Here is a 22689-nt window from a genome sequence, read left to right on the forward strand (position 1 = left end):
TTATTTATGCATCATTGGTTGATTTTTATATGTGTCCTGACCGGGAATAAAACCTACAGCCTTGGAGTATTGGGATAACGCTCTAACCAACTGAGCTACCCTGCTAGAGCAAAACCATTTTGTTTTTGAGGTGAAATTCACATAACATAAAATGAACCGTTTAAAGTGTACAGCTTGGCCCTGGATGATTGGCTCAGTGGTAGAGCGTCGGCTGGGCATGTGGACATCCCAGGTCAATTTCCAGTCAGGGCGCACAGGAAAAGCGACCATCTGCTTTTCCACCCCTCCCCCTTCTTTTTTTCTCTTTCTCTCTCTCTCTCTCTCTCTCTCTCTCTTTCTCTCTCTGTCTCCCTCCTCCTACAACCATGGCTCAATTGACTCCAGTGAGTTGGCCCCTGGAGGTGTGGCTGGCTCCATGGCCTCCACCTCAGGCACCAAAGATAGCTCAGTAGTAGAGCAACGGAGCAATGCCCCAGATGGGCAAAGCATTGCCCCTTAGGGGGCTTACAAGAGTCTGTCTCTCTGGATCCCCTGATCTAACTTTTTTTTTTTAAGTGTACAGCTCTGTGGCATTTAGTATGCTCACAGTGTTGTGCGACCACCACCTTTCTCTAGTTCCAGAACATTTTCATCACCCCGTAAAGAAACCCACTTCCATCAGCCCCTAGAAACCATGAATCTGCTTCTTGTCTCTATAGGTTTTCCTGTTCTGGACATTTCATATAAATGGAATCAGACAACATGTGGCCTTTTGTGTCTGGTTTTTCTCAGTCCGTGTTTGAGGTTCATCCCTGTTGCAGTGTGTGTTAGTGCTTCATTCTTTTTTATGGCTGGGTGATATTTCACTGTGTGAATGGACCACATTGTGTTTGTTTATTCATTCTTTGATGGACACTTGAGTTCGCTCTACTTTTTGGTTACTATGAATAGTGCTGCAACAAACATTCCAATTGTTTCTTTTTCTCTTTTTTTTCTTTTTGTATTCTTTTGAAGCTGGAAACGGGGAGGCAGTCAGACAGACTCCCGCATGCGCCCGACCGGGATCCACCCGGCACGCTCACCAAGGGGCGATACTCTGCCCATCTGGGGCGTCGCTCTGTCGCAACCAGAGCCAGTCTAGCGCCTGAGGCAGAGGCCATGGAGCCATCCCCAGCGCCCGGGCCATCTTTGCTCCAATGGAGCCTTGGCTGTGGGAAGGGAAGAGAGAGACAGAGAGGAAGGAGAAGGGGAGGGGTGGAGAAGCAGATGGGCGCTTCTCCTGTGTGCCCTGGCCGGGAATTGAACCCGGGACTTCCGCATGCCAGGCTGACACTCTACCACTGAGCCAACCGGCCAGGGCCTCCAATTGTTTCTTAACCAAACAAACCATCAACAGCAATAACAATAATAAAGCAATTATGAAAAATTTCCTCTAAGCAAGAATATTTCAGGGTCCCTCCCACTTAAAAAGGCACCCACAAAATGCTCATTTACACTTGAGAAAGGCTCGATACAAGGTCAGGTCCTACAGTGACACTGTTCCTGAGTAGAAGTCAGCTCAGGGCAGACAGTTGCTGGTGACATTGAGATTGTCATGCCAGTATCCTACCTCTAGTCCCACCTTCAAGTTACCAGCAGAATTAAGTAGAATGAGTGGGCTTACTCCTTTAGGGTTCTACCTACCATTTTTCTCTTAATAATGGCCACCCTTCATTCACTACTATATGCCAGGCATAGTACAGAGCTGTCCATCAGAGAGTGCCCCACCAATACAGCTGCTAACGACCACTTTTTGCAGAGGAGGACATGGGAGCCAAGAACCCAGGTTATCGTGGTGAGCTCAGAAGCTCAGCTCAGACCTGTCAGTGCCCCCAGCCCCTGCCTTGTCACTAGGGCTGCTCCACTGACACTGAGGGCCCAGATCCTGGCAGGCAGAGCAAAGTCAGCCCGTGGGCTCCTGCAGCAAGTCCCACAGAAGCAGGCGAGGGCTGGTGGGAACCGACCATGCTTGATGAAACAGCCGGTTACTTTTGAGATGAGAAACCCTTCCTTCAACAAACCACGCTATGACTCAAAATGAACAGATGAGCCTCCACAAGCTGGCCTAAGTCACCCGGCTGCGTTGAGGAAATGAGACATCAGGATGTGTTTGAGGTTTGGGGTTCAACGGAAACACACCGGGAATGCAGAGAATTCTGCTTGGAGAGTCAGGATTGGTGCTTCTGGGCAGGTTTTAAAGTCCAGCTGAGGGAAGGGGCTGGCTGGACTCCTGATTCCTGCTTTTCCTCCTCGCTTTGGAGCATCACAGAACCCAGAGGCCATAGACAAGGAGTTTGGCCCAGGAGTGTGTCTTTCAACCTTGGGATAGTCCCCAGAAGGTCAACTTGGGGTCAAGGTTGAAATCACGGGTGATTGAGGTGGAGACAATCAGGTTGTGCCCAAGAAGGCAGGACGGCAGCCTATAGGACAGCAGCTGATGTTTGCTGAGCACAGAACTATTTCCTAAATGACTGTGACAGTTTAGAGCCAAGTGTCTTCAAATGTGGCCCACAGACGGCTGAGCCAGTGCCCCAAGGTCACTGCTCACATGCCAACTTTTGAGTCCTGCTCGAGGCTCCCAGATGGGATTCCTCCACTTACACTGGAGGATGGGGCAGGGGTGGGGAAAGGGGGCGGGGGCGACAGCAGGGCTGAGCACACAGCGTGGAAATGTGACTTTCTGATTGACTTTTCCTTTTAATTGAGGTAACATTGTTTTATAACATTACATAAGGCCCTGGCCAGTTCCAGTGAGCTTAGTGGTAGAGCATCAGCCCAGTTTGTGTATGTCCTGGGATCAATTCCCCATCAGGGCACACAGGAGAAGCAAACATCTGCTTCTCCACCCTTCCCCCTCTCCTTTCTCTCTCTCTATCTTTCTCTTTTCTCCTCCTGTGACCATGGCTCCATTGAAGAAAGTTGGCCCCAGGTACTGAGGGTGGCTTCGTGGCCTCGTCTCAGGCGCTAAAATAGCACAGTTGCCAAGCAACAGTGCAACTGACCCCAGATGGGCAGAGCATTGCCCCATAGTGGGCTTACTATGTGGATCCCAGTCTGGGCGCATGTGGGAGTCTGTCTCTCTGCCTGCTCGCTTCTCACTTAAGAAAAAATAATTCATAAATTTCAGGTGTACAACATTATAATTCAATATCTATATACACTATAACATGCTCACCCTAAAAAAATCTAGGTTTCTTCCATCACCATGTATTTGACCCCTTTTACCCATGCCACCCTCCCCCCATTAGCTGCCCCCTCCTTGGTAACCACCAATCTGTTGTCATATCTATCAGTTTGTTTTATTTTGTTTGATTTTTTTTGTTTGTTTTATATACCAAATATGAGTGAAATCATACGATTTTTTTCACTTTCATTCTGACTTATTTCACTTAGTATAATACCTCTATGTTCATCCATGTTGTAACAAATAGCAAGATTTCATCTTTTTACATTTATTTATTTATTTATTTATTTTTGATAGTGGAAAGAGAGAGGGGAGGGGAGAGAGAGAGAGAGAGAGAGAGAGAGAGAGAGAGAGAAGCATCAACTCTTTGTTCCACTTAGTTGTGTACCCATTGATTGCTTCTCATATGTGCCCTGACTGGGGCTTCACCAGTGACCTGAGACTGAGCTGGTACACTCAGTGTTGAGCTGGCACCCTCGGGAACCAGCTGGTGTCCTTGGGATCAAGCCAACAACCCCGGGATCGTGCCAGCAACCTCAGTGCTCCGGGACAATGCTCCATGTACTGAGCTACTGGTCAGGGCAAGATTTCATCTTCTTCTTCTTTTTTTTTTTTTTTTTCATTTTTCCGAAGTTGGAAATGGGGAGGCAGTCAGACAGACTCCCGCATGCGCCCGGCCGGGATCCACCTGGTACACCCACCAGGGGGCGATGCTTTGCCCATCTGGGGCGTCACTCTGTTGCAACCAGAGCCATTCTAGCGCCTGAGGCAGAGGCCACAGAGCCATCCTCAGTGCTCGGGCCAACATTGCTCCAATGGAGCCTTGGCTGTGGGAGGGGAAGAGAGAGACAGGGAGGAAGGAGAGGGGGAGGGGGGGAGAAGCAGATGGGTGCTTCTCCTGTGTGCCCTGGCTAGGAATCGAACCCGGGACTCTTGCACGCCAGGCTGACGCTCTACCGCTGAGCCAACCGGCCAGGGCCAGATTTCATCTTCTTATGGCAGAGTAATATTTCACTTTACACACAAACACACACACACACACACACACACACACACATATTACATAAAAAGATATTTGACATCACTAATTATTAGGGAAATGCACATCAAACCACAATGAGATATCACTTCACATCTGTCAAAATGGCTATTATCAAAAAGACAGTATGTGTTAGCAAGGATGTGAAGGAAAGGGAGCCCTTGTGCACTGTTGGTAGGAATGCAGACTGGTGCAACCACTGTGGAAAGCAGTACAGACGTTCCTCAAAAAATTAAAAATAGAGGCCCTGGCCTGTTGGCTCAGTGGTAGAGCGTCGGCCTGGCGTGCAGAAGTCCTGGGTTCGATTCCGGCCAGGGCACACAGGAGAAGCGCCCATCTGCTTTTCCACCCCTCCCCCTTTCCTTCCTCTCTGTCTCTCTCTTCCCCTCCTGCAGCAAGGCTCCATTGGAGTAAAGATGGCCCGGGCGCTGGCGATGGCTCCTTGGCCTCTGTCCCAGGCGCTAGAGTGGCTCTGGTCACAACAGAGCGACGCCCCAGAGGGGCAGAGCATCGCCCCCTGGTGGGCAGAGCGTCGCCCCCTGGTGGGCGTGCCGGGTGGATCCCGGTCGGGCACATGCGGGAGTCTGTCTGACTGTCTCTCTCCGTTTCCAGCTTCAGAAAAATACAAAACAAACAAACAAACAAACAAAAATTAAAAACAGAACTATCATATAACCCAGCAATTCTATTCTGGATTAGATTATCCAGAGAAATCTGAAACACTAATTAGAAGAGATATATGTACCTTCATGCTCACTGCACACAGCATTCTTTACAATAACCAAAACATGGAAGCAACCTAGGTGTCCATCGCTGCATGAATGGATAAAGATGTTTTTACTTTTCTGACCTTCCCAGGGGGAAACTCTGGCTCAAGGGGACTGACAGTTGCCCAGGGATCTGACAAGGAGGTAAACATCAGAGCTGGGGGCTGACCTGGGGCCCTGGACTCTGTCTTATCTACACTGCACACTAGCCAGCATCACTGGATCAACCTGTCCTAAGGACTCTAGATCAGTGGTCCCCAACCTTTTTTGGGCCACGGACTGGTTTATTGTCAGAAAATATTTTCACGGACTGGCCTTTAGGGTGGGACGGATAAATGTATCACATGACCAAGACAAGCGTCAAAAGTGAGTCTTAGACGGATGTAACAGAGGGAATCTGGTCATTTTTTAAAAATAAAACATCGTTCACACTTAAATATAAATAAAATGGAAATAATGTAAGTTATTTATTCTTTCTCTGTGGACTGGTACTGGTCTGCGGCCCGGGGGTTGGCGACCACTGCTCTAGATCCTATCTACTCTGCACACTCTATTCAGGATCATTTTGGAGTCTCTTGGAGTCAATAAAAAATTCTGCATTTTGGATTTTGTTCCTTATGGGAACCAGGGAGCAAAGCCATATGCCAGTTCACAGGGCTACCAGATACCCATCCCAATGCCTCTACCTGATGAGTTTGGGCCACATGGCAAAGACCAGAAGTTCTGCTTGGTGAGTCATAGCAGGCTTCCTGTAGGAGGGGACATAGCTAGGCTTGAAAGAATGGATTAGGATTTGTCCTATAGACACATGGGAAGGGCTTTTTGACACCAGGAACAGCATGTGTAAAGATACGGGGTTGGGGATGAGTAAGGGTGAGTTGGAAGTGAGATGGGGGGACTCAGAGAATAGGATGGGGGTGGGGGCATCATGGTAGGAGTAGAGGCTCCGAGGCAGGGGAGTGCTCATCCTAAAGGGCCAGTATGCTGGATGAAGGAATTGTAGCATGTTCTTAAAGAGCAAGGGAAGAGTATAACTGGATAGCTGGCACAGGCTCTCAGAAGCAGACCCCCCCAGTGGGGTACCCAGTATCAGCCTCAGAGCCATGGGGAGCGCTCTCAGGGCCCCAGCCGCTGACTAGCTCATTCTGGACACTACAACCTCACAGGAGCCCTGGAAAATGCTTGGGGACACCAGAGACCTCTCAGATTCCCCGAATCTACAGACAAGTCCTGGGTGCACCCAGGTTCCCACCCCTGTGCCACCCCTTCAAAGCCAGATCTCCCCCCCACCCGACCCCGAGCTCAGGCGCTCAGGCCCCAGCATGTGCTCCCAGCTCAGAGAAGGTTTTCCCGCACTAATGTTACTCCCTTTCCACAGATTTCTTTATTTGCCAAATTTCCTTCCATTTGGATTTCTATTTTCATCTCAATCTTTTCCAGTTGACTGTGGTTGGTTTTGTGGTCTAGCCTGGGAATGTTCCCTGTGCACTTGAGAAGAATGTGTCTTCTGCTGCAGTTTGGTGGTCTGTTAAATCTAGTTGCTTTATAGACTCTCTATATTAAAAAAGAAGAAGAAAGAAAATGGGGGGGAGAGTAAAGAAAGGCTTGTCAATAGAATATTCTGTTCACATTGTTTTAGGTTAAAAGGGAGTCAATTCTGGCAAGCAGTGTGTCTTGGCAGGAGCTAGGGTGGTGTGCTCAGGTCCCGTGGGATCAGCACTGTGGCTCAGGAGGGCTGAGGGACCTGTAGGCTGGGCTGCCTGTCCCCCTGAGTGGCCTCTGGAATGAGGGCAGATGGCATCAGCCTATACAAGGACCAGGATTTCTGGGCCCCAACCCAGCTTAGACCCCACCCGGTGGAGGGTCTCGGGGTCTAGTGTCAGGCGTTCATGTCCCCTCTCTGGGAGGCTATTCTGGGATGCTTGGGCCTGGTGGGGCAGCGTGCTCGCTACACACAGAGCATCCTGCCGGCTGAGCAGGCGGTGGGTGTGCCAGGTGCGAGTGGCACCTCGACCGCAGGCCTGTCCAGCTCGTGGTGATGTTCTGCCCCCGCTGCTGCAAAACCCAGACTTCCAGCCAGCCCCGAAGCTGGGTCACTGGCAGCGCTCACCTCCTCTCCGGCTGTTGCTCCCATTTCACAGAAGAGCAAACCAAGGCCCAGAGAGTGTCTGGCTGAAGCTGACACCGCAGTGAGAACTGAACACACTGGGGTGTTTGCAGGGGCCTGGTCTTAGCCATTGGCTCCTGAGTAAGCTGCCCAGAAAAGGAAAATACTTCTGAGTGTCCAAGCAGCAAGGAATGATGCTTTAAAGAGAAAAACAGGGATCCAGCAGCTCCACTTCTCAGTAGGTTTCCAAAAGGACCTAAAGCAGAGCATTGAAGATACTTGCACATCCATGTTCATAGCAGCATTATTTACAGCTGCCAAAAGGTGGAAGCAACCTGAGCATCCTCTGAAGAATAAAAGGATAAACAAAATGTGGCCCATCCATACAGTGGAATATCACTCAGTCTTAAAAAGGAGGGGCATTCTGATACCTGCCTATAGCATGATGAACATTGAGGACATTACGCTTGTGAAATAAGCCAGACACAACAGGACAAATACTGGGCGATCCCACTTATATGAGGCCCCTAGAGTGGTCAGATCCATAGAGACAGAGAGTAGAATGATAAATGTTAGTGGCTGGAGGGAGGGGGACAGGGAATTAGTATTTAATGGGGACAGAAATTCAGTTTTGTAAGACGGAAAAAAAGGCCTGGAGATGGGTGGTGGGGGTAGCTGCACACAGTGTGAATGTACTTAATGCCACTTAATGTTCATTTAAAAATAGTTAAAATGGTTCATTTTAAGTTATGTGTATTTTATAACAATAATAAAAGACAGAAAACAAAGGCTGGAAGGGAAGAGAAGAAGCTGATGGGGGAGCTGGAGGCTGGAGACAGTGGTCAGCCTGGGAGAGGGTCATGGGGCCATGGGGTCGGCCTCTTCCCTCTGACTCCCTCATGAACTGGGGGAAACCTGGCCTTTGGGCTGAATAGCAAAGGGAAAGCCCCTACTTTCAGAGTGGGAGTCCTAGCACCAGTGTTTGACTCTGGGAAATACTTTGAGGGCCTCAGTTTCTCTTTCTGCAAGATAGGGAGATGATACCTCCGAGGGGCTTTCCCCAGGCTGTGGCCTACGAAAGGAATGATGTAATGAGGGTCAGCAAGGGGTCACTTGCACGTAGGCACAGAGCAGGAAGCAGGGGGGCTGGGAACTGAGACCCCAGGGCCAGCCTCTTCTAGCCCCTGCCTGGAGAGGGCTCCCGAGATCCCAGACCTTTGTCCAGCAGCCTCCTGTTCTCACTTGAGGATCTGGTATCTGGCTTCAAGTGTACAGAGATGGCCTCAAGACAGCTGGGGTTGGCTGCTACCAGTGCTTTGGGAAGAATGCAGGGAACTGTATTCCAGGCTCTGGGAACAGCAAGTGGAAGGCCCAGAGGCAGGACTAAAGGGGAGCGTGTTTGGTGGGCAGCTAGAACCCAGAGGGGCTGGGTGAGCACGGGAGAGTGAGAAGGGAGGCACTGCAATGAAGTCTTTAGATTTATTCTAGAATGATGGGGATGTCATCTGATTTTACTAGGGAGGCAAAATTGTCCCCATATGGGGTCCATGTACAGGAACCATCAGGTCCAATGCCTTTGTGATTCAGATGGGGAAACTGAGGCCCGGAGAGACCCAGTGACTGCCCATTGCTAAGGTATTTCAGTGGGAAAATCTTTCTCTTCAGGCAGATTCAGGTTCAAATCTCAGCTTCATCATGTGCATGACAGCCTTGCCCCTCCACCCCCATCTCCCACCTGTACAATTGGCACTGACACCAGAATATATTCCATCCAGGGTCAGACTCACTGAAACCTCACTCCCCATATGGAGACTCCCAAGCCTTTTAAAAAAATTGTGGTAAGAGCCTGACCAGGTGGCGGCGCAGTGGGTAGAGCGTCGGACTGGGATGCGGAAGGACCCAGGTTCGAGACCTCCAGGTCTCCAGCTTGAGCGTGGGCTCGTCTGGTTTGAGCAAAGCTCACCAGCTTGGACCCAAGGTCGCTGGCTCAAGCAATGGGTTGCTCGGTCTGCTAAAGGCCCACGGTCAAGGCACATATGAGAAAGCAATCAATGAACAACTAAGGTGTTGCAAGGAAAAAACTAATAATTGATGCTTCTCATCTCTTCGTTTCTGTCTATCTATCCCTTTCTCTGACTCTCTCTCTGTCTCTGTAAAATAAAAAATTAAAAATTGTGGTAAGATATACATAACATAAAATTTACCATTTTAATATTCAATTTAGTTTTATTCATTAGATTCATACTGTTATGCAACCATCCCCATTATCTGTTTCCAAAGCTTTTCTTCACCTCCAACAGAAACTCTGTCCCCAAGAAACACTAACTGCCCCTCCCCTCCCCCACCACCTGGCACACAACATGTACTTTCTTTTCTTTTTTAAATAAATAGAGGAATTGGGCTTGCCTGGTCAAGGCACATATGGAAGTTGATGCTTCCTGCTCCTTCCCTCTTCTCTCTCTCTCCTCTCTCTCTAAAAGTGAATAAATTTTAATAAATAAATAGAGGATTACTTATTATTATTACTAGTTATTGATTTTAGCAAGAGAGGAAGAGGGAAAGAGGGTGGAGGAGGAACATTGGTCTGCTCCTGTATGTGCCCTGACCTCGGATGGATCTGGCAACCTCTGTGCTTTGGGACAACGCTCTAGCCAGCCAAGCCATCCGGCAGGGCTCACACTAACTGGCTCTGAGGCTAAGTCACTTGTGAGTTACTTCTGTTTCCCCCCGACTTCACTTGGGGCTGAGGCATTGGGGTCACAAATGAATGGGAGGGAGATATAAATATATATATATATATATATATATATATATATATATATATATATATATATATATATATATAAAGAGAGAGCGAGAGCCCTGGCCGGTTGGCTCAGTGGTAGAGCATTGGCCTGGCGTGTAGAAGTCCCGGGTTCGATTCCCGGCCAGAGCACACAGGAGAAGCGCCCATCTGCTTCTCCACCCCTCCCCCTCTCCTTCCTCTCTTTCTCTCTCTTCCCCTCCCGCAGCGAGGCTCCATTGGAGCAAAGATGGCCCAGGCGCTGGGGATGGCTCCTTGGCCTCTGCCCCAGGCGCTAGAGTGGCTCTGGTCGCAACAGAGCGACGCCCCGGAGGGGCAGAGCGTCGCCCCTGGTGGGCGTGCTGGGTGGATCCCGGTCCGGCGCATGCGGGAGTCTGTCTGACTGTCTCTCCCCGTTTCCAGCTTCAGAAAAATACAAAAAAAAAAAAAAAAAAAAGAGAGAGAGAGAGCGAGCGAGAGAAGAGGGCAAGGGAGAGAGGGGGAGACGGTGAGACAACACCTACTCTCTGTCTGTGGGTTTGCCTGTTCTGGATGTTTCATCTAAATGGAATCATACAGCATGTGTCCTTTGTGATCGCTCCTCTCACTCAGCATGTGTTTGAGGTTCATCCACGCTGCAGTGCCTCAGTCCTCTTTATGGCTGAATAACAGTCACTTGGTGAATAGACCACAGTTTGTTTATCTGTTCATCTGTTGAATATTTGAGTTTTTTCCACATTTGGCTGTTGTAAACCCTGCTGTTGTGAACATGATCTGTCTGAGTCCCTGTTTTCAATTCTTAGAGATTTAAGCCAAGGAGGTAAGGGCTGGATCACGTGATAACTCTGTCTAGCCTTTTGGGGAACTGCCACCCAGGTGTCTTTTGCTTCCTATTGCAGCCTCTCAGGGAACTCCACTTGCTCAGCCAGGCTACCCTGAATACCTGTTACCTGACCCTGTTCCTTCCAGTTCACAATTGTATTGGAAAATGAGCTTTCCAAAGTATTCAGATGGAGGCCTCAAGGGCACTCACTGGGGCTTCCAGGAACCCTCAGATCATGTGTGTGGAGGAAAACTGGGCCAGTTTGATGCAGTTCAGTGTGTGGACATTTTTAGGCTTGAATAGGAGCTCTGAGATCAGGACTGGGCTGAACTGGGTTCCAGTGTCAGCTCTACCACCTGCACCAGCTTCAGGACCAGGGTAGCCTTCCCTCCTCTGAGCCCCACTTTCTGCCTCTGGAAAACGGGGGTGGCTATTTTCCCACTACTCCAGTTTGTTGGGAGGGTCCAAAGCAAGAAAGTGTGAAAACTGTCTGGGGTGAAGGCACCTGCTCCAACCCCCGAGCTCAATTCAAGTCAGCACCAGATTATCAACAAACACTAACTGGCTCTGGGGGAAGGGCTGAGGCTAAGTCACTTGTGAGTTACTTCTGTTTCCCCCGGACCTCACTTGGGGCTGAGGCATTGGGGTCACAAATGAATGGGAGGGAGATATAGATATATATATATCTATAAAGAGAGAGAGAGAAGAGGGCAAGGGAGAGAGGGGGAGACAGTGAGACAGGAAGGGAGAGAAGGGGAGAGAGGTTGAGAGAGAAACAGAGAAAGAAAGGGAGGAAAGAAGGAGAGGTTGAGAAATGACAAAAAAAGAAAGAAAGATTGAAAGATTATCTATCATCTATATCTATTTATCTATCATCTATATCTATTTATCTTTTCATCTATCATCTATATCTATCTATCTATCTATCTATCATCTATCTAAAGAGACAGAGATAGAGACATACAGACAGATGGTGGGGGGCAGGAAGACTTAAAATGCAAGCACACCAACCTCATCAGGGGACACACGGTGCTGGCCACACCGGTGCTGGCACTGGTTCCCATTCTGTTATTGTATCCTGGCTGCAGCATTCTTGCCTTCAGATGAGGAAACAGGCCCACACAGCAGACCTGCGAGCTGCCATGGGAAGAATAGTTTTGCCTAAGCACTGTTTATCACTGCAGGTGATTCTGTCCCCTCCGTCTACAGGGAACACGACGATGTCTAGAGACACTTTGGTTGTTCCAATGGGGGGGGGGGCTGCTGGCATCTCATGGGTCAAGACCTGCTCAACACCCTACAGTACACAGAAAAGCCTCCACTCTATAGAATGATCTGACCCCGGATGTCAGCAACATCAAGGGTGACAAATGTTGCTAATTATTTTGCAAATAAATTGCTTTAGGTCCCTAGTTCACACTACAAACCAAAATAAATTCCTGATGGGTTTGAAGGTATTCACTACAGTGATTCCCCAGCATCTGTGAGTCACCTCCTCTCTCCCTTTCACTCAGTTTGTATATTTACATGTGTGCAGCAACCTGGGCCCTTAGTAAGCCAGATAATTGCAAATGTGAAGTCCCTTCAGTATCCACAGAACCCCTAACCCAGTGGTTATCAATCTGGTGCTATCTAGAGATATTTTTGGTTGTTACAAGTTGGGTGATGGGTGCTGCTGGCATCAAGGATGTTGCTCAACATCCTATAGTGCAGCCTGACCAGGCGGTGGTGCAGTGAATAGAGCATTGGACTGGGGTGCTGAGGACCCAGGTTCAAGACCCCGAGCTCGCCAGCTTGAGCGCAGGCTCATCTGGCTTGAGCAAAAAAAAAAAAAAAAAATGCTCACCAGCTTAGACCCAAGGTTGCTGGCTCAAGCAAGGGGTCACTCAGTCTGCTGAAGGCCCCCGGTCAAGGCACATATGAGAAAGCAATCAATGAACAACTAAGGTGTCACAACGAAAAACTGATGATTGATGCTTCTCATCTCTCTCCGTTTCTGTCTGTCTGTCTGTCCCTATCTCTGTCTCTCTCCCTGTAAAGAAAAAAACAAAACAAAAACAAACAGCCCCCACCCCAGAGAATGATCTGGACCCAAATGGCACACCCTAGCTCAGTGTGGGTGCAGGCCTGGCTCAGGTGCCTTTACAAAACATTTCTCTAGCCTGGTGCCTTCCAGCTCCCCGGGGTGCTGGAGGGCCTGGGTGCTAACTCAGCTTTGCTGGTGGTGCAGGGTGCTGAGTCAGGCAGGTGCTGGGGCTCACCTTACCCCCTGATAGCTCTCCTTTCCCCCCTTCACACCACACCGTCCTGTAGGATGCCAGGGCATTCTAGCATAGAGAAAACCCCAGCACAGGAACAGCTCCTGTATCCAACTCCCATCATCACTGGAGTCACTTTTGGGAGATCATTTTGGTGTTGCCCAAAGAACACCCCCCCCAGAAAGAACATCATCCCTTCCAATTGTTCACTGCCCCCCACTCTTGCCCCAGGAAAATCTGAAACATGGCCAAGTATATATATGTATATATACACACACACTCAGTGCTTGTTTGTATAAGCAATTCCTGGCACATCTAAATGGAATATTATGCAGCCTTTTAAAAAAATAATAAAAACATATCATGGAGGAGAAACAAACAATGGAAAAATGGTTGTAACTCTGCCTGGAAAAAAAGGGAGGTACATTAATAATCACAGCCATCTCAAAGCAACTGAACTACTGAATGACAACCCCTCCCTCCTAAAAAACCATGATTGGAATTGGGCTATAGAATGCAGGGTGAATATTTTTTTGTTTTTGATTTTAACATTTTCTCAGATGGACTCCAGGACTCCATTCCTGGGAAGGAGAAGTCTTCAGGTTGTGTGTCTTCTCAGAGATCTGAGCCTAGGCCTAGCAGGGAGGCGTCCTCCGCTCAGCACCTCTCTCTAGGCAGCATCTGCCATGGAAGCTTGCTTCTTGGGACAGGGCCATCTCCTTGGTCATAAAAGCAATGACTGATGATGACTGTTTAAGAACCAGAGCAGATTTCTCCACCTTGGCACTGTTGACACTGGCACTGTTGATTGTTTTCTGTGGTGGGGATTTCCCTGTGCATTCTAGAACGTTTTTGCAGTATCTCTGGCCCTCACCCACTAGATGCCAGCAGCACCCCCAGTTAACCAAAAATATCATCGCCCCTGGTTTAGAACCTCCCATCCAGAAGCTATTAGATGGAAGTGGACACTTCGGTTTCGGATAGGGGCAGATGAAACGAGGACTTGCTCTGCCTCAGTCAGCGTTAGCAGACCCTTTGCCTGGTGGAGTCTCTTGCTGAAACGGACAGCTGGGCTGGAGGATGACATTTTCTACTCTATCAGGTGGAGGCACCCAGGAAACAGAAACTCAACAGTCCCGTTACAACTGGCCTCTCATTGGACTCACAGGCCAAGGTGCAGGGGACAAGTTTGTTTTCAAGTAAGCAAAAAAAAAAAAAAAAAAAAAAAGGCTTTCCAGGTGAGTTTAAATGGCAACAGGGAAGACTGGAGACTCTCCCAAAACTGACTGAAAATTTGTCTTTCTTTTGCCCCCAGTGCCTCTGAAACCAGCTCTGAGCAAGGAAAGGCATTTCTGTAGGTTGAGGGGCCACTGTCTTGCTCTGGAAAGTTTTTGCAAAAGCTGCGGAGAAAGAGGGTACAAGAGGCTCCTGTTCATACACACACACACACACACACACACTCACACTCACTCACACGTCCTTCCTTACCAGCGGAAGTGGGGCCAGGTTATTTACTTGAGAAGAATGAATCAGATTGTCATCTCCCATTTCTGCTTTTTTGGATTACCTAACACTCTCAGCTGTTTCCAGGGCTGCCCTGCAGGGTAGGGGGGGGGCGGGGACAGAGGGAGGGAGGAAATCCCAGCCTCTGTCGCAATGGGCGAGAGTGTTTTAAAACAAGCACTGCTCATGAGCTATTTTCACTTTCTGGAAAACACTTGTGCAATTGTTGGTGACCATGGTTACCCACCCAGGGCCCTGAGAAGGGGGAAGATGAGGGGTGGCAGGGCAATATGTCAGGAAGAGACAACTCCTTGCTCAAGTGAGACATTCAGGGTTGAAGGCAGGGGTCGTGTCGTCCCTTGCTAACAAGGTGGGTTTCTGGCATGGCCATCTCTATCCACTAAGGCTCTGATGTGACCCCTTCACACAAGGCACCTGCAGGGGGGAACTCATGCCCCTCTAATGCCAGCAACAGGTGACGTACTTCAGAAATCTGATTTCCTCTAGTGGGGTTTGGCAACCCCCGGGAACCAGCCAGATCAGGCTAGCACCTGAATGTCATTACTCCATAGCTACCTCTCTGGGCCTCAGTTTCCCCATCTGGAAAAAGAACACCCACCACACTTGGCCTTCAAATGTGGATTTTTTTCCTAACAAGACGGGAAACTCACTCCTTAAAAAATAATCCCACTTAAAAGCAAGACTAGTAAAAGGCAAAGCATGTCAGAGACTTAACATTTTGTCTCCCCAGCCCCCGTGAAAGGGCCTGCACACTCCAGGTGTTTGGCTAAAACCTCAGAAGCTTCCGAAGTAGGTAAGGCTTTTTTTTCAGCCCAGAGGAGGCCACGTTGGTGGGACCATAACTTTCTCCAGCCCTGGGGAAAAGGAGGCAATTTATGGCTCAGGGAACAACCTTAAAATAGCTTTCCCTCAGTCCGAAAATGCAGTGTTTAAATTTATAGAAAAACCCACAGGTTCCTGGCAGCTGGGCGCTGCAGCTGGCAAGCTGAATGCTGGCCAGGGCAGTACCCACTTTCACTCCCCCCCCTCTGCCAGGCTGCCCTCCATCAAAGCCACCCATTTTCCCAGCCCTTTCCAAGCACGCCTAGCCCCAGCTCCCAAACAGCCAGACTAGCGCCATGATTTTTAAAAAGATGCAAAATGTTTTTAATTAAAAAACCAGCAAGTCTTATAAAAATGAACCAGGCAGCGAATGCCCACCTGTCTCCTTATTTACAGTAATACAATATCTGTCACAGTCACTATGTACAATATTATAAAAAAAAATGTTGCAGACAGTACAAATGAAGGCTGGATTTTTTCACAAGGCATCAAGCCTCGATCCTCTAGTGTAGACCCGGTGGGGAAAAAACAGCACTTAATTATTGCACCATTTTGAAAACAAAACTCGTCAAGGAGGATCGTGGTCTTCTCCCACCGGGCCTTCAGTCTCTGATGAGGGCCAGAGCGGCGGCATCGTCGTCGGGGGTTGTCAGGGGTCGTGGAAGTCTCCTCGGTGGCCACGCTGTGCCCAGCCCGGTCCTTAGACCCAATAAATACCAGTCACAATTTGGGAGGAGTCCGCGCCCGGTGCGTGGGACCTGCCACGACCGAGCGCTAGTGGGCGGGTCGTCCAGGCTACATGTGCCGCTTCATGTGCAGCGCCAGGTGATCAGAGCGCGAGAAGGCACGGTCACATAGGTGGCACTGGAAAGGCCGGTGGCCCGTGTGCTTGCGGTAGTGGCGCGTGAGTTCGTCTGAGCGCGCGAACTTCCAGCCGCAGCCGTCCCAGTTGCAGTGGTAGGGCTTCTCGCCTGCAGAGAAGGGCGAGTACGGGCCTCAGTTTCCCTCCCTGTGACTCGGCTGCCCAACTGTGGCCCCAGTGCTCAAACCCTGACATGCATGCATAGTAGTGGCTACTTAGGAGTGCGCAACCTAACCCATACCAGCTCCCTGAGGCAACGCCCCCTACGTTTTGAACCTTTAAGGATCTTAGGCACTTGTCTCTCCATCCTCCTGATTCTTGCCCCCAGCGGCTCCGAAGCCCGCACTGTCCGCTCCCCAGTGTTTGGAACCACGCCCTCTAAGCTCGCAAGCTCTCCCCAACATTCTGAGACAGTCTCCCTAAGGCTCCTAAGTGCGCACCTCCTCCCCAAAGTTCTGAGCCACACTCCCAGGAGGGTCCTAAGCGTGTGCCTCCTCCTCAGCATTCTGCGACAGTTCCCCTAAGGTTACTAAAAGCATTACTCTTCCCCAACCTCCCGAGCTACGCGCCACCGGAAGTCCTAAAAGTGTGCGCCCCCTGCCCAATCTCTTGGACCACGCCTTCCAGGGGGTTTCTGACCGTGCCCCTCCTCCTGCACCGTAGCCCTCGCCCACTCTCGCCTCTCACCTGTGTGCGTGCGGAGGTGCGCCTTGAGGTGCGAGCTCTTGGTGTAGGTCTTGCCGCAGCCGGTGTAGCTGCAGGTGTGTGTGGCGGTGCGCTTGCGGGGCCAGGAGCGGCGGCCGCGCTTAGGCTTGGTCTCCAGCAGCTCCAGCGGGGACGCGGGCGGCGTGAGAAGACCTCGGGCGGAGGGCGGTGCCAAACCCAGAGCTGCAGCGGCCGCAGCAGCTGCGTCGTCGAAGAGACCGAAGGCGGCGGGCGCGGGCGGCGCGTAATGCAGGCCCGGCCCGGGAGCGCCGAAGCCGGGGGCGCCGAAAGGCGGCGGGTAGGGGGCGCGCGGACCAGGCGCAGGCAGGCGCGCGGGGCCGTCGGGGCTGAGCGGCGGCGTGTCGGGCGGCGGAGGAGGGCGGCTCCCGGGGCTTCGCATGCATGAGGGTGCCTGGCCCGGAGCGCCCTCGCGCTTGAGGCCTCGCGGCCCGCGGGCCAGGCCGGTCGCGCAGCCGTAGCCTCCGCCACCTTCCGCCTCGGGGGGCTCGGCCTTCACCAGGCGGCCGGGAGGCGCCAGCAGGAAACGGCCGTGCAGCGCGGGCCCCGGCGGCACGTCTAGGTCCGGAGGCAGCAATTCTGACACCAGGCCGCCCCCCGGGGCACCGTACGGCGGCGGCGCGCCGGGCTCGGGGTAGTAGAATGCAGGCGGAGGCGGCTCCGGGGCGGCTTCAGCGCCCAAGCCGTCTAGACCCATGGACAGGATGAAGTCCAGTACACTGTTGAGGTCGTCGTCGGTGCCGCCTGCCTCGGGCTCTGTGCGCGACCAGCGCTGCGGGTGACAGGGCGATGGAGCACGGGCGTGAGCGCGCGGCGGGACCCGGGGACCGCCTCCCGCCGCCTTCGTTCTAGTACTTTCTACCGGTACTACCCTGAACTCGCCGTTTTCGCCTCCAAGATTCTGCCACCCTATACCCGCCATCCCCGCCGCCTGCGTTCTACTACCCTGAGCCGGCCGCCCCCGCCGTCCCTGCCGCCCTCACCTCCTGCAGGCCGCGCTCGCGACACGGGCTGGCGAAAGTGGAGAAGGACGGCAGGATGGGCTCGCTCAGCGCCATGGCCGGGACCCGGGGCTGACGCGGTTTCGGACACCGGTGAACGACTGGTGGGGCGCAGGCGGGCGGGGACAGATCTGCGGGCCGCGGCCCGGCCCGCCCAAGCCTTATAGATGCGGCGCGCGGGGGCCGGGCCAAGGCGGCGGCGGCGGCGGAAACGCGTCCCGGATGGGGACGAACTCCGGGCGCAGCCTAAATTTAGCCGCGGTATATAAGCCGGCGGGCGGCGGCAGCCCTGGCCACTGCGGCCGCCAGAGCCCTGCTCTGCTAGCCGGCCCCTCGGGTGAGGACAGGCCGCGCCCACAGCCCGGGCCCGCCCCTGCGTGTCTCCTTGGCGACAACATCAACACACACTCCACAACAGCCTTGGGACGCCCGGGATCCCCCGGGGAACCCCGTGGGCTCCCGCCCGCGCGCCGACGGGGAGGACCTGGAGCAGGCTTGGCATCCGGGCCCTGGGACTCTGAGCTGGGCCCCGCGGGCTCCCAGGATCCCTGATAGATGGGGTGAATGGGCCCTAACGTCTCAAAGGGTTCCCTAGAACCTCTGATGGGTGACGCGGTTGGCCACAGTCTCAGAGAAGTCCCCAGAATTCTAGATGAATGGGAAGACTGAGTCCAACAACCTCAGGATGGGGATCCGCAGAAACCCCGATGGATGGGGAGATTGGGGTTCCCAGGACTCATGATGGATGAAGAGACTCAGCCCCTCATTTTCTGGGGGTCAACCTAGCCTGACCCGCTGTTATGCCCATCACCCTGAAAAAATCTTGCATGATGACATCAGGAAATGCTCAGTCTTGGAGACACTGTCCCTCAAGGAAGCCCTTCAGAGAAAGGAAACTGAGGCCCAAGGGGCACCGGGACAGGCTTTAGGCGGGTGTGGTGACTTTACTGACTTACATGAGTGAAGAGACTCAAGACAAGATGACAATCTGCTCCAGCACAGATGTAGCACTGGGTGGGGACTCGGGGAACAAGATGCCTGCTGGGCATCTTAAATATACCACCTCAGTTCCCCACACCACAGCCCTGCCAGCAAGGGACTGTCACTCCCTTTCTCACTGTATGGGCACAGGGAACACAGCAGCTAACAGACAGATAAAGACCCCTGTCCTTGGGGTCTTCCACTCTAGTTGGGAGAGGTGTAAAATAAACAGGTATATTGGGGATAGGGGCCTTTTGGAAAAATAAAGCAGGAGAGGGAGATAAAGTGAGTGTGTGTGATGGGGGAGAGACAGGATGGTGAGATTTGGAACCTCACCCAGGAGGAGTTGTGTGAGTCAAGACCTAGAGAAAGGGGGAGCCAAGTGGATATTAGATAATGTCTCATGATAGGACTATGTCCAGCCTTGGTCTCTTGACACCAGGGCCCACATTCAGGCCTGGGTCAATGACCAGGATTAGTGTAGTCAGTCCCATGGCCAGTTGACAAGAGGTGCAGGCAACTCCTGCCCTGGAAGCCTTCCTTGGGAGCCAGAGGGTTTTGTCACTGGCAGCAGTTGGAGTGCCATAGACCAGGGCTACTACAGGGGGGTGGCCTTTGCACCACACAGGCGCCAAGGAACCTTTTTTGGGCCCACAATCCTGGACCCTCCCAGCTGCAAAGGAGCCTTAGAGGTGAGCCACCTCACTGTGATTCATCCAACTGTAGATTAAACAAATACTTGCTGATAAACCCTATTTGCCAGGCATTACGGACCCAGAAGTGCTTCAGTGCCGGGCACAATTTCTGGAGGAGGCCGAGAGCTTTACCAGGCTGCTGGGGGCTTCAGGTTGAGCTCAGATGTGGCTTCCGCTGTGATGGTTGAGAGCCTTGGCCTCTGACTCCCGCTGAGTGACATGAAGCCAGTGGCTTTGCCCCTCTAGACTTGCTTCCTCATCTGTGGGATGCAGACAGTAATAGTGCCTTACCCCAAAGGGATACTGTGAGGGTCTAAGTGGGCTCTTTCTTTTTTTGTGGAAGTGTTGATGACATCCCAGGAACTCTCTTTTAAGTGTTTTTCTTGTTGCCTTTCTCTGAGCCTCAGTTTCCATGTTTGATAACAAGGGGAAAATTTAGGGAATTGAATCTGGTCCCTAAGATGCATGATTCTCAGGCAGTTGCAGGCTTTGGATCTCTCCTCTGCCTCCTCCAGCTCCTGCAGCTCACTCCAGCCCACCTCTGTCACACTGTTTCCTCACAGGACCTGGAACGCAAGTACCTTTCCCCCTCTAGGCCTTTGTACTTGCTCTGCCTTCCACCAGGTCTGCCTTCCTCTCACTTTCCAGTTGCTTGGCTCTGGCTTATCCTCCCCAACCCCCTAATTAATGAACTTTTTTTTTTTTTTTTTTTTTTTAGAGCAGTGTTAGGTTTATAGAAAAAAAAAAAAAGCAGATAGTACAGAGTTCTCATATAATCCCACACCCTTACACACGCAGTTTTTCCTATTAGTAACATCTTGCATTAGAGTTGTACATTTGTTACAATTGAGGAGACACTGTTGCCTGACCAGGCAGTGGCGCAGTGGATGAAGCGTTGGACTGGGATGCGGAGGACCCAGGTTCATAGACCCCGAGGTCACCAGCTTGAGTGCAGGCTCATCTGGCTTGAGAAAAAGAAAAAAAAAAGCTCACCAGCTTAGACCCAAGGTCGCTGGCTCCGGCAAGGGGTTACTCGATCTGCTGAAGGCCCACGGTCAGGGCACATGTGAGGGAGCATTGGTGAGTAACTAAGGTGTCGCAACGAAAAACTGATGATTGATGCATGCTTCTCATCTCTCTCCGTTCCTGTCTGTCTGTCCCTCTCTCTGACTCTCTCTCTGTTCCTGTAAAAAAAAAAAAAAAAAGACACTTGACTCATTATTAACTAAAGCCTGCAGTGTAGTTTAGGGTTCATTCTTTGCATTGTGCATTCTATAGGTTTAGAGGAATGCACAGTGTTTATATATCTACTGTTACACTATCATACAGGATCATTTCACTGTCCTTTAAAAGTCTCTTGTGCTCCACCTCTCCACCCCTCTCTCTCCCTGGTTGGGTTCTACAGTTTTGCCTTTTCCAGAATGTTATCTAATTGGACTCATACAGGATATAACTTTTTCAGACTGGCTTCTTGCACTTAGCAATATGCATTTAATGTTCCTCCATGTATTTTTGTGGCTTGATAACTCATGTCTTTTTATCACTGAGTAAGATTCTGTGGTCTGGATGTAACACAGTTTATCTGTGGTTGCTTTCAGTTTTGGGCAATAGTTGCTATATTGAATATATATTGAATATGACTGCTATACACAAGATTTTTTTCCTGGACATAAGGTTTCAAATTAATTGGATAAATACCTAGGAATGCAATTGATGGATCATAAGATAGACTACGTATAGGTTTGTAGGAAACTGCCCAAAAGTCTCCCTAAGTAGCTGTATCATTTGCATTCCTGTCAGCAATGAATAAATCAGTGTTCTGGTTGCTCCTCATCCTTAATAGCATTTGGTGTCAGTTTTCCCCATTTTAGCCATTCAAATAGGTGTGCAGGGGTGTCTCATTGCTGTTTTGATTTGCAGTCTCCCTATGACATCTGCTATGGAGCATGTTTTCATATGTTTATTTGCCATCTGTATATCTTCTTTGATGAGGTGTCTCTTTCAGATCTTCGGCCCAGTTTTTAATTGGGTTGTTTTATACAGTGTTAAGAGTTGTTTATATATTTTGGACACTAGTTCTTTATCTGATAGGCATTTTGCAAAGATTTGCTTCCAGTCTGTGCCTGTCTTTTGCAAAGCAGAAGTCTTTCATTTTGATGAAGACCAGCTCGTCAATTATCCCTTTCACGAATTGTGCTCTTGGTGTTGTATCTAAAAAGTCACTGCCAAACCCAAAGTCATCTGCATTTCTCCCTATGTCATTGTCTAGAAGATTTATTGGTTTGCATGTGTATACCTGGTGGTTCCAAGACCATTTGTTGAAAAGACTGTTCTCACCCTGGCCAGGTAGCTCAGTTAGAGCATCATTTCCATATGCCGAGTTTGAGGGTTCATACAAGAATTGACCAATGAATGCATAAATAAGTGAAACAGGAAATTGATATTTCTCTCTCTCTTTCTTCCTTCCTTTCTCTCTAAAATATTTCTTTTTCTCCTGTCTTCTCTCTCTGCCTTCGTCTTTTTCTTTAAAATTAATCAATAAATTTAAAAAAATATAATAAAAGAAAGAGAAAGAGCCTGACCAGGCGGTGGTGCAGTGGATAGATCATTGGACTGGGACGCAGAGGAGCCGAGTTCGAGATCCCGAGGTTACCAGCTTGAGTGTGGGCTCATCTGGTTTGAGCAAAGCTCATCAGCTTCAGCCCAAGATTGCTGGCTCGAGCAAGGGGTCACTTGGTCTGCTGTAGCCCCACAGTCAAGGCACATATGAGAAATCAATCAATGGACAACTAAGGAACCGCAATGAAGAATTGATGTTTCTCATCTCACTCCCTTCCTGTCTGTCTGTCCCTCTCTGTTCCTCTCTCTGACTGTGTCTGCCAAAAAAAAAAAAAAAAAAAAGAGGGAAAGAGAAAGATGTTCTCAGCTCTGTGTGAGTGTGCGCTTCCAGCTCTAGCCCCACCCAGCCAGCTCCTCCCCAGGCTGTATAGTTCCTTTCTCCAACTCCTTCTTTTGTTTGTTCTACAGCACTTTTCACCATTAGTTGTTTAAAAAAAATTTTAATTGATTTTTTTTGGGTATTTTTCTGAAGTTGGAAACAGGG

The 22689-nt window shown here is 50.5% G+C and overlaps 1 protein-coding gene across 2 annotated transcripts; it reads right to left on the minus strand.

Moving 5' to 3' along the window:
• Window positions 1-15621: 15621 nt before the first annotated feature.
• On the minus strand, window positions 15622-18086 carry KLF2 (KLF transcription factor 2). Of its 2 annotated transcripts, XM_066270806.1 has the most exons (3): window positions 17893-18086; window positions 16874-17681; window positions 15622-16295 (listed from the first exon to the last, which is right to left on the minus strand). In XM_066270806.1, the coding sequence occupies exons 1-3, from the start codon at window positions 17965-17967 to the stop codon at window positions 16120-16122; spliced, it is 1059 nt and encodes a 352-aa protein (XP_066126903.1). In that variant the 5' UTR covers window positions 17968-18086; the 3' UTR covers window positions 15622-16119. The 2 variants fall into 2 exon arrangements, with proteins under 2 accessions (XP_066126903.1, XP_066126894.1); XM_066270797.1 differs by lacking the exon at window positions 17893-18086 and having other exon boundaries at window positions 16874-17883.
• Window positions 18087-22689: the final 4603 nt, after the last annotated feature.

The sequence above is a fragment of the Saccopteryx bilineata genome, chromosome 1 (genome assembly GCF_036850765.1).
Source record: "Saccopteryx bilineata isolate mSacBil1 chromosome 1, mSacBil1_pri_phased_curated, whole genome shotgun sequence".
NCBI lineage: Eukaryota > Metazoa > Chordata > Mammalia > Chiroptera > Emballonuridae > Saccopteryx > Saccopteryx bilineata.